The sequence below is a fragment of the Macaca nemestrina genome, chromosome 1 (assembly GCF_043159975.1).
Source record: "Macaca nemestrina isolate mMacNem1 chromosome 1, mMacNem.hap1, whole genome shotgun sequence".
NCBI classification, from domain to species: domain Eukaryota; kingdom Metazoa; phylum Chordata; class Mammalia; order Primates; family Cercopithecidae; genus Macaca; species Macaca nemestrina.
In genome coordinates, this window is record NC_092125.1 from 135,523,313 (window position 1) to 135,535,392 (window position 12,080).

The window sequence follows — 12,080 nt, forward strand, 5'->3', positions numbered from 1 at the left end:
TGTTTTCATGAAGGAAATGAACCAAGGTCTTTACACATGGAAGTGTATAGAAAATGAGCTAGCTAGTCACCTTTGTCACTGAGCAATGTAGGATTCATTCTTAGTGAAATTCTTGGAGAATGTTGTTTTTTGGACACATGTGGCAGTAGTATATTTTCCTTAGTTGTCTATCTCCACACTCATTTCTTTCTACTCCCACTCTCACTTTATACTAAACCAAATTCATTAGTTTACCTACCCTGTCACGTTCTTTTCTTTCCAGGCACTGGTGCATACTTTTTCTATTCTTGGTTAATTATCCTGAATGACCCTGCACTCAGAATCCCACTGTCGTTTGCTTTCCTAATGTCCACTCATTCTTCAAGCTTCTATTTCAGTATTATTCCTCCCAAGAAGCGTGTCCTATCTCCCTCCAGGACTACTGTCTTTCATCTGTGTTCCCTTAGCATGCTATATTTCACCCAAATTCTCATTGACCACATTGAACAATGTGTGACTTTTTCTGTGTCTGTACTTCATTCAAACTGCATGTTCTGTGATATCAGGACCATGGTGATCTTTTCCCAACACTTTTATATTCTCATATCCCAGGTTCTGCTATGTAATGGAGGCTTATTAAATATGTATTAAATGAATGAATAAATGAAGAAAAACACATACAAGTTAATGTGCAAATAAAGGATGAGTCTGGCCATTGGCTTTAGTTGTCCTGAATGAATAATTATAGAATGTGGTTCTAACAATGTGGTTCCAACTGTGAACACTAGAATCACTTCAGAGGCCCTTTTCAAAATGCAGATTCCCAGGCCAGTCACTTGGACTCAGGAGGGGCTCCTCTGTGAAGTCTGTGCCATTTATCAAGCTTCCCAGGTGGTTCTTAGGTGCAACAAAGTTGAAATGTAATCTCTGACCAGTTCCCCAGGAAGGACAGTCTGAGATGAGATTAATATGCAGGAAGTTTATATGCAGGTTAACATCTGTAGAAGAGTGAAGGAAGTGGGGTTGAGCAAATAGTCACAATAAATGCTTCAGTGGCTCCTTGCAGACTAGTTCCCCAAATATGGGAATGGGTAGCGATCCTGTAACCCCACTCACTGGCCTTGAATTGGATGTGTGCTGCTACTGGAAAGGAGGCTGACCTTGTTGGAGCCCATTCTCTTCAGCAGCAGAGGGAAGGCAGTTGTGGGAATAGAGCTTTGGTCCTGAAGGGGGTGGATCTGGGCTATGCTTTGAAGCATCTATTTCAGAACTCAGTTGTCATGTGAAAGGGATGGAGGCTGAAAGACTTCAGAAGATTGGAAAGAGAGAGAGGTAGAGAGGGAAGCTGGAAGGAGGGAAGTGTGGAAGAAAGGATATTTCAAGTGGTAAAATAAGACTTTACCTTTGATCTTTGCATTTGTATAATAATTTTGGTCTAAAAGAATTACAAACCTTATCATAAAAAACTGCGTGCAAGTATTGTCAGCATAGTGAAGGATCAAACAAAACTGATAGAGTGAGGGAATAGTATGTCCTAAATAGGTATGATTCTCTTAAAATCAAGAAGGAACTCTGAGAGGAGGGGCAGTTACTAGCCAGCATGATTCTCATTTATGCATCCCAGGAGGAGTGCCAAAGGTGAAACACAGAAACTTTGTATTTATTGCTTAAAAATGTTTGTACCTAAAAATGATACAATTTTATTTATACTTACTAGACACACACTCTGAATGAGTATAAGGTAGAAAATATATAGATTATCTCACTTGTAGTTTCTTAACATAGTTATTTTATTTCCTAGATGCCTGAAATGTGCAGATGCCCCCTGTCAGAAGAGCTGTCCAACTAATCTTGATATTAAATCATTCATCACAAGTATTGCAAACAAGGTAAATTCAGATTTAACTCCACAAATGAAAATAATAACAGTATTTGATCTTGTTCTCTATTATTATCTGTGGGTACAACATAACAGCTTGTCTTAGCAAATCCAGTTAAAGCATTAAATATGACTTCTATAGGCATTTAAAAATGTGGCACATTTATTAATTAAGCACTTCCAAGTTGTGATTTATCATGAAAATCCATGTTCATTGTTTTCTGTTTTGAAAATTAGTTTGTGTTAAAATGAATTGATTTTTAAAATTCAGGACCCTGAATAGATTCACTTTAGTTTATGCTTGCTAAATACTCATAGACAGGAACTGTCATTGATCATCAAAACACATGATTTGTGAAACATCTATGAAAGTATGCTTTGATAGTAAGTCTAGCACACAGATATATCAAGGGAATAGACTTTATCTATAAAATTCAGTTAATTTGTTTAAGATTTGAAATAATTCATAATGACTCGTAGAGTTGTAGCAAAAAAAATACAACAAAAATTAGAAAAAAAAATGGCTTATATGGGTTTGAGAAGAACAAAAGGAATTTTGATCTTTAATTTTTTAAAAACTCAATATAAGTCTAAGTCCAGTTTTCATTCACGAAGTGAATGGTTGATTGATTGAATAATTAATAGTACCTATTGTTTTTGTGAAGAGGGCATTGTGAGCTCTTGCCCAAGTGTCTGATCCTTTAAGGATGAACAAAGGCTGAAGAAAGTCTCCGATAAAGATACAGAGAATCCTTTCACAACGTTTAACACTAATTTTCTAAAATGCTGTAAAGATACCTTAACTCCTTACTCCTTCAACAGCCAGGTACCTTTTTACATATAAAGATTTGTTCTTAATATTTCAAGTACTTAAAATAGTTAATTTAGGAGAAAAGTGATAAATACTTTTATATCAATTTAGGGTTTTGAAAGAATTTAAAAATTATTCCTGCATGGTCAGATTTAAATCTGAATTGTCAGATTTGTTAGGATTTGAAGTCTGGTTTGAACTTTTAGATAAACCACTTATTGTGAAACTGGGGAAAATTACCTCCTTACTTTCACTTATGAAGGGAAAGGTAGCATCTAACTTACAGAGTTGCAGTATAAACTGAATAATATTTTCATATGAAAATGTCTAATATAGTGGTTACTCAACAATTTTTATGTGGAATTATTAGTTTCCCTAGTCATTCAATATGGTAAATACTATAGAAGTGATTGCTGTTTTTGAAATAAATTGTTATTTATAAAATCATATTTTTAATAAAGATCTCATCAGAAAAGGAGTGTCCAAAGTTTGAAGTCTAAAGTATTTTCGCTAAACATATATCTAAGTTCACACTCTTCATATCAAGCATGAGGAAATATGAGAATTATGATGGCCTATCTTAGAAGATCCATGCTTTCCGAGGTTTTTCGTAGATATTTCAGAATCAGTAGTTATTTTGAGTACACACTTCATTTATTCAGGGTCTACACAATATGTAGAAAAAAAGACAAAAGGGATTCTTAGAGAAGTTTATAAAATGTCTAAGCAAGATCACAGTCATCTCTATTTTTGGAAATCCACTTTCTGTTTCATTAATTTGTTCATATTCTTTACCTAATGGTACATTGTGCTTAGATATCTATTTAAAATATTTTTATATGAATATGAGATATTTGAAGATGATTAATTGAGAAGATAATATGTTGTTAAACATTAAAAAAAAAACTCTCGTAATTTTTTGTTGGAGAATCACTGTAGCAATTATAAAAGGTCAAAAATTGTTGTTCTTTAAAGCCTGTAGCTTTTTAGATACTTACCAGCTGTGTACAATGTAGTCTGTCCCACATTGCTTTGCCAGTGGACCTCAACACAGGAGGGGGTTCTTTCCAGGTTGAGAGAGTAATTGAATCACCAGACTCAATGAGCCTTGCGCCTCTTTGAGAAAAGGATGTCACTTGTTTTGTATTGTGTTAGGCTTCTGAGATTCAGTGGAGGTTAGGCCAATACTTCCATTCTTCATTTTCTTGCAAACTGGATTACAGCTCTAGTTTTGAAAGGTACACTCAATGCTATTGTCCCCCCTCAGTCAGTTTTTCTCTGTTTGGTTTGTGCAGGCTGTTGTTTGCAATTGTATCTCTCAATTGGAAGTACACATTTCAGATTCATCAAACTGTGAATACTGGGTTATATTTCTTGATAGATTTTCTTTTAAAAAACACTACTTTATATGAGAATGCATGCGATCAGTCTATAATATAGTGAAATAAATGGCTGTTTTAAACAGTGTTCCTTGATTTCGAGATCCTTTATTTAAAACAATAGCGATATGTTCTCTTTAAAACTTTTGCATCAAATTGTAAGCCATCGATTTTCCATGATTTTGCATGTGTTTATAAAATCTGTATACTCAGATTAGTGTGGCTTTTGTGTATAGATAAATAAATGTATAATATATGTTACAGAAAAGCTGACTAAATGACACGATGTAAAAGAAAAGTTTTTTATTTGTGATAGATCCTTATTAAAAGTAACTGGAAGTTAAAGGAATAACAAAATCGAAGTAGCAGAAATTATTGATAATAATGTTTGCATTTATAAGAAAGTTACATTGATATGTTTGTGTTTGTATGTGTGTGTGTATGTATATATGATCGAGAGGGCTCTATATTGTATATATATTGTACACACACACACACACACACACACATATATTACAGCTGTTACAAAGCAGAAAAGCAGAAATGTAAGCAGAAATGTAACCTATAGATTTGGTGGTTCTGCTTTCCAGCTTGCCTTTTAGTTTCAATGGCTGAATGGTTTATACTCTTATCAAACAAAGTATTAATCATTTCCAGAATAATTTTCTAAAGCTTTGCTGAAATTCTGACTTCCTTGCTCAGTAACTGTAGTTGCTCCCCAGTGCCTAGAAGCTAATGTCCAAATACATAATCTACTATGTAAGTTGATTGAGTTTTCTCCTATTATATTAAAGAAGTAAGTAGAAGAAAAAAAATGTTAGAAAGTTCATAATTTATCACCCAGTAATTTTTAAAAATGTAAAGATTTAGTTATATGCAACAAAAAGTGGTGATAAGATTTCAGGTTTCCCTTGGTACACGAGGTCAGTTCCTTCATCTTTATTGTTGGATAATAAGTATTTACCCCTCTATCCATTTCAAGAGTATTGACTTATCTATCTGCCATAAGATGGTGCTCAAGAGAACAAAGCTTTAAAACAAAACAAAAGAAAACCTCTATCTCCTTTGACCAGCATGTCTCCAAAGTTACAGAATTACACTTAGGAGGACTATTTTAGAAAATGTCCATAATAGAAAAGTATATAGAAACAGAAAATAGATAAGTGATTTCCTGGGACTTGGTTTGGAGATTTGGGCAAAAATAGGTGAGGAGTATTTATAAAAGTGGATAGTGACTACCAGTGGTGATGGAGTATCTGTTTTGAGTGATCAAAAATCAGTGTTCTAAATTAATTGGTATATATATGATATGTGAATTAGATCTTAATGAAGCTCTACATGCACACGCATGCACACACACCCACCCACCTCTATCTCTGTTACATTCTTAGAAGGTACACAGGCTATAATCCTTCAGAGTTGCAGAGTTGAGTGTGCCATGTGATTTAAATAAGTAATTCTGAACTCATGTGCCAGTTTTCATTACAGATGACCTGCCAATTTTGGCGTATGTATTATGGGTTGGTTTGTGTCATTTAGAATATCAGTGTGAGTGGGTTTTGTGTCATAGAATAATTCTAAATGTGAATAATTTAATTCTAAATAATTCTAAATGTGAATAAATCACATTTTTGTCCATTTTTTCAATGTCGCAATTTCCATGTGGAAGCAGTTCTACTTGGAATAAATAAAATTTTATTCAGAAAGGGTTTTTTGTTGTTATTGCCAGACTATCTTAATTTTTGTTTCTGAACTATTTTTATTTCCATTTTTTTACTTTTGAAAAGTTTTTTCACTAACTGTAGAATTCAGGCTTGGCAATGATTATTATTATTTTTTCACCTCATAGAACTTACCATTTTGGGGCCTTTTATCAAACAATGCTACTATTGAAAAATGAATGGAAGTCTAATTACTGTTCATTTGAGGTTAATATGCCTTTGGTGTGCTGTTTTAAAGATCTTTTAGTTTTTGATGTTCAACAATTTTATCATGATTTATCTAAGTCCATATTTCTTTTTACTTGTCCGACTTATTTTTCTTTGGAATTATTGAAACTGGATTGATTTCTTTCATCATTTTGGGAAATAACTCACTGTCTCTCTTTCTTTATGAAGCTCTTATTAGATACATGTTAAATCTTTTTACTTTGTTCTCAAGGACTCTTATGTTTCATACATTTGTCTTTTTATTTATAATGTGGGGGTTTCATTATAGATAATTTCCTTCAATTCTACTTGGAAGTTTACTAATAATTTCTTCACCAGTTTCAAATATGCTGTTAAAATGGTCCATTGAGTTTTGAGCTACAATTATATCTTTCATTTCTGAGAGTTTTTTGGTGCTTTTTTTTTTTCTAATCTGCCAGCTTTTTATTAATCTTTTTGAGCCTTTTATTATTTTTTTATTTTAATTTTTTTTTGAGACAGAGTCTTCCTCTGTCGCCCAGACTGGATGGAGTGCAGTGGTGCGATCTCCGCTCACTGCAAACTCTGCCTCCCGGGTTCACTCCATTCTTCTGCCTCAGCCTCCCAAGTAGCTGGGACCACTGGCGCCCGCCACCACGCCATGCCTGGCTAATTTTTTTTTTTTTTTGTATTTTTTTTTAAAATTTATTTATTATTATTATACTTTAAGTTCTAGGGTACATGTGCATAACGTGCAGGTTTGTTACATATGTATACTTGTGCCATGTTGGTGTGCCATGTTGGTGTGCCATCAACTCGTCAGCACCCATCAACTTGTCATTTACATCAGGTATAACTCCCAATGCAATCCCTCCCCACTACCCCCTCCCCATGATAGGCCCCGGTGTGTGATGTTCCCCTTCCCGAGTCCAAGTGATCTCATTGTTCAGTTCCCACCTATGAGTGAGAACATGTGGTGTTTGGTTTTCTGTTCTTGTGATAGTTTGCTAAGAATGATGGTTTCCAGCTGCATCCATGTCCCTACAAAGGACGCAAACTCATCCTTTTTGATGGCTGCATAGTACTCCATGGTGTATATGTGCCACATTTTCTTAATCCAATCTGTCACTGATGGACATTTAGGTTGATTCCAAGTCTTTGCTATTGTGAATAGTGCCGCAATAAACATACATGTGCATGTGTCTTTATAGCAGCATGATTTATAATCCTTTGGGTATATACCCAGTAATGGGATGGCTGGGTCATATGGTACATCTAGTTCTAGATCCTTGAGGAATCGCCATACTGTTTTCCATAATGGTTGAACTAGTTTACAATCCCACCAACAGTGTAAAAGTGTTCCTATTTCTCCACATCCTCTCCAGCACCTGTTGTTTCCTGACTTTTTAATGATCGCCATTCTAACTGGTGTGAGATGGTATCTCATTGTGGTTTTGATTTGCATTTCTCTGATGGCCAGTGATGATGAGCATTTTTTCATATGTCTGTTGGCTGTATGAATGTCTTCTTTTGAGAAATGTCTGTTCATATCCTTTGCCCACTTTTTGATGGGGTTGTTTGTTTTTTTCTTGTAAATTTGTTTGAGTTCTTTGTAGGTTCTGGATATTAGCCCTTTGTCAGATGAGTAGATTGCAAAAATTTTCTCCCATTCTGTAGGTTGCCTGTTCACTCTGATGGTAGTTTCTTTTGCTGTGCAGAAGCTCTTTAGTTTAATGAGATCCCATTTGTCAATTTTGGCTTTTGCTGCCGTTGCTTTTGGTGTTTCAGACATGAAGTCTTTGCCCATGCCTATGTCCTGAATGGTACTACCTAGGTTTTCCTCTAGGATTTTTATGGTATTAGGTCTAACATTTAAGTCTCTAATCCATCTTGAATTAATTTTCGTATAAGGAGTAAGGAAAGGATCCAGTTTCAGCTTTCTACTTGTGGCTAGCCAATTTTCCCAGCACCATTTATTAAATAGGGAATCCTTTCTCCATTTCTTGTTTCTCTCAGGTTTGTCAAAGATCAGATGGCTGTAGATGTGTGGTATTATTTCTGAGGACTCTGTTCTGTTCCATTGGTCTATATCTCTGTTTTGGTACCAGTACCATGCTGTTTTGGTTACTGTAGCCTTGTAGTATAGTTTGAAGTCAGGTAGCGTGATGCCTCCAGCTTTGTTCTTTTGACTTAGGATTGTCTTGGAGATGCGGGCTCTTTTTTGGTTCCATATGAACTTTAAAGCAGTTTTTTCCAATTCTGTGAAGAAACTCATTGGTAACTTGATGGGGATGGCATTGAATCTATAAATTACCTTGGGCAGTATGGCCATTTTCATGATATTGATTCTTCCTATCCATGAGCATGGTATGTTCTTCCATTTGTTTGTGTCCTCTTTGATTTCACTGAGCAGTGGTTTGTAGTTCTCCTTGAAGAGGTCCTTTACATCCCTTGTAAGTTGGATTCCTAGGTATTTTATTCTCTTTGAAGCAATTGTGAATGGAAGTTCATTCCTGATTTGGCTCTCTGTTTGTCTGTTACTGGTGTATAAGAATGCTTGTGATTTTTGCACATTAATTTTGTATCCTGAGACTTTGCTGAAGTTGCTTATCAGCTTAAGGAGATTTTGGGCTGAGACAATGGGGTTTTCTAAATATACAATCATGTCATCTGCAAACAGGGACAGTTTGACTTCTTCTTTTCCTAACTGAATACCCTTGATTTCTTTCTCTTGCCTAATTGCCCTAGCCAGAACTTCCAACACTATGTTGAATAGGAGTGGTGAGAGAGGGCATCCCTGTCTTGTGCCAGTTTTCAAAGGGAATTTTTCCAGTTTTTGCCCATTCAGTATGATATTGGCTGTGGGTTTGTCATAAATAGCTCTTATTATTTTGAAGTATGTTCCATCAATACCGAATTTATTGAGCGTTTTTAGCATGAAGGGCTGTTGAATTTTGTCAAAAGCCTTTTCTGCATCTATTGAGATAATCATGTGGTTCTTGTCTTTGGTTCTGTTTATATGCTGGATTATTTTTATTGATTTGCGAATGTTGAACCAGCCTTGCATCCCAGGGATGAAGCCCACTTGATCATGGTGGATAAGCTTTTTGATGTGTTGCTGAATCCGGTTTGCCAGTATTTTATTGAGGATTTTTGCATCGATGTTCATCAGGGATATTGGTCTAAAATTCTCTTTTTTTGTTGTGTCTCTGCCAGGCTTTGGTATCAGGATGATGTTGGCCTCATAAAATGAGTTAGGGAGGATTCCCTCTTTTTCTATTGATTGGAATAGTTTCAGAAGGAATGGTACCAACTCCTCCTTGTACCTCTGGTAGAATTCAGCTGTGAATCCATCTGGTCCTGGACTTTTTTTGGTTGGTAGGCTATTAATTATTGCCTCAATTTCAGAGCCTGCTATTGGTCTATTCAGGGATTCAACTTCTTCCTGGTTTAGTCTTGGAAGAGTGTAAGTGTCCAGGAAATTATCCATTTCTTCTAGATTTTCCAGTTTATTTGCGTAGAGGTGTTTATAGTATTCTCTGATGGTACTTTGTATTTCTGTGGGGTCGGTGGTGATATCCCCTTTATCATTTTTAATTGCGTCGATTTGATTCTTCTCTCTTTTCTTCTTTATTAGTCTTGCTAGTGGTCTGTCAATTTTGTTGATCTTTTCAAAAAACCAACTCCTGGATTCATTGATTTTTTGGAGAGTTTTTTGTGTCTCTATCTCCTTCAGTTCTGCTCTGATCTTAGTTATTTCTAGCCTTCTGCTAGCTTTTGAATGTGTTTGCTCTTGCTTCTCTAGTTCTTTTAATTGTGATGTTAGAGTGTCAATTTTAGATCTTTCCTGCTTTCTCTTGTGGGCATTTAGTGCTATAAATTTCCCTCTACACACTGCTTTTAAGTGTGTCCCAGAGATTCTGGTATGTTGTATCTTTGTTCTCATTGGTTTCAAAGAACATCTTTATTTCTGCCTTCATTTCGTTATGTACCCAGTAGTCATTCAGGAGCAGGTTGTTCAGTTTCCATGTAGTTGAGCGGTTTTGATTGAGTTTCTTAGTCCTGAGTTGTAGTTTGATTGCACTCTGGTCTGAGAGACAGTTTGTTATAATTTCTGTTCTTGTACATTTGCTGAGGAGTGCTTTACTTCCAATTACGTGGTCAATTTTGGAGTAAGTACAATGTGGTGCTGAGAAGAATGTATATTCTGTTGATTTGGGGTGGAGAGTTCTATAGATGTCTATTAGGTCTGCTTGCTGCAGAGCTGAGTTCAATTCCTGGATATCGTTGTTAACTTTCTGTCTCGTTGATCTGTCTAATGTTGACAGTGGAGTGTTGAAGTCTCCCATTATTATTGTATGGGAGTCTAAGTCTCTTTGTAAGTCTCTAAGGACTTGCTTGATGAATCTGGGTGCTCCTGTATTGGGTGCATATATATTTAGGATAGTTAGCTCTTCCTGTTGAATTGATCCCTTTACCATTATGTAATGGCCATCTTTGTCTCTTTTGATCTTTGATAGTTTAAAGTCTGTTTTATCAGAGACTAGTATTGCAACCCCCGCTTTTTTTTGTTCTCCATTTGCTTGGTAAATCTTCCTCCATCCCTTTATTTTGAGCCTATGTATGTCTCTGCGTGTGAGATGGGTCTCCTGAATACAGCAGACTGATGGGTCTTGACTCTTGATCCAGTTTGCCAGTCTGTGTCTTTTAATTGGAGCATTTAGTCCATTTACATTTAAGGTTAAGATTGTTATGTGTGAACTTGATCCTGCCATTATGATATTAACTGGTTATTTTGCTCGTTAGTTGATGCAGTTTCTTCCTAGCCTCGATGGTCTTTACATTTTGGCATGTTTTTGCAATGGCTGGTACCGGTTGTTCCTTTCCATGTTTAGTGCTTCCTTCAGGGTCTCTTGTAAGGCAGGCCTAGTGGTGACAAAATCTCTAAGCATTTGCTTATCTGTAAAGGATTTTATTTCCCCTTCACTTATGAAACTTAGTTTGGCTGGATATGAAATTCTGGGTTGAAAATTCTTTTCTTTAAGAATGTTGAATATTGGCCCCCACTCTCTTCTGGCTTGGAGAGTTTCTGCCGAGAGATCTGCTGTTAGTCTGATGGGCTTCCCTTTGTGGGTAACCCGACCTTTCTCTCTGGCTGCCCTTAAGATTTTTTCCTTCATTTCAACTTTGGTGAATCTGGCAATTATGTGTCTTGGAGTTGCTCTTCTCGAGGAGTATCTTTGTGGCGTTCTCTGTATTTCCTGGATTTGAATGTTGGCCTGTCTTACTAGGTTGGGGAAGTTCTCCTGGATGATATCCTGTAGAGTGTTTTCCAACTTGGTTCCATTTTCCCCCTCACTTTCAGGTACCCCAATCAGACGTAGATTTGGTCTTTTTACATAATCCCATACTTCTTGCAGGCTTTGTTCATTTCTTTTTGTTCTTTTTTCTTTTGGTTTCTCTTCTCGCTTCATTTCATTCATTTGATCCTCAATCGCAGATACTCTTTCTTCCAGTTGATCGAGTCGGTTACTGAAGCTTGTGCATTTGTCACGTATTTCTCGTGTCATGGTTTTCATCTCTTTCATTTTGTTTAGGACCTTCTCTGCATTAATTACTCTAGCCATCAATTCTTCCACTTTTTTTTCAAGATTTTTAGTTTCTTTGCGCTGGGTACGTAATTCCTCCTTTAGCTCTGAGAAATTTGATGGACTGAAGCCTTCTTCTCTCATCTCGTCAAAGTCATTCTCCGTCCAGCTTTGATCCGTTGTGGGCGATGAGCTGCGCTCCTTTGCCGGGGGAGATGCGCTCTTATTTTTTGAATTTCCAGCTTTTCTGCCTTGCTTTTTCCCCATCTTTGTGGTTTTATCTGCCTCTGGTCTTTGATGATGGTGATGTACTGATGGGGTTTTGGTGTAGGTGTCCTTCCTGTTTGATAGTTTTCCTTCTAACAGTCAGGACCCTCAGCTGTAGGTCTGTTGGAGATTGCTTGAGGTCCACTCCAGACCCTGTTTGCCTGGGTATCAGCAGCAGAGGCTGCAGAAGATAGAATATTTCTGAACAGCAAGTGTACCTGTCTGATTCTTGCTTTGGAAGCTTCCTCTCAGGGGTGTACTCCACCCTGT

The 12,080-nt window shown here is 36.4% G+C and overlaps 1 protein-coding gene across 5 annotated transcripts in view; it reads left to right on the forward strand.

Moving 5' to 3' along the window:
* The window catches only part of LOC105485445 (dihydropyrimidine dehydrogenase), an 875,814-nt gene that overhangs the window by 196,014 nt on the left and 667,720 nt on the right, over positions 1-12,080 (forward strand). For all 5 annotated transcript variants that reach the window (XM_011747801.2, XM_024793997.2, XM_071074657.1 and 2 more), the window contains one exon: positions 1,781-1,868. In XM_011747801.2, the coding sequence (XP_011746103.2) occupies positions 1,781-1,868 (88 nt within the window). The remainder of the gene's footprint in view (positions 1-1,780; positions 1,869-12,080) is intronic.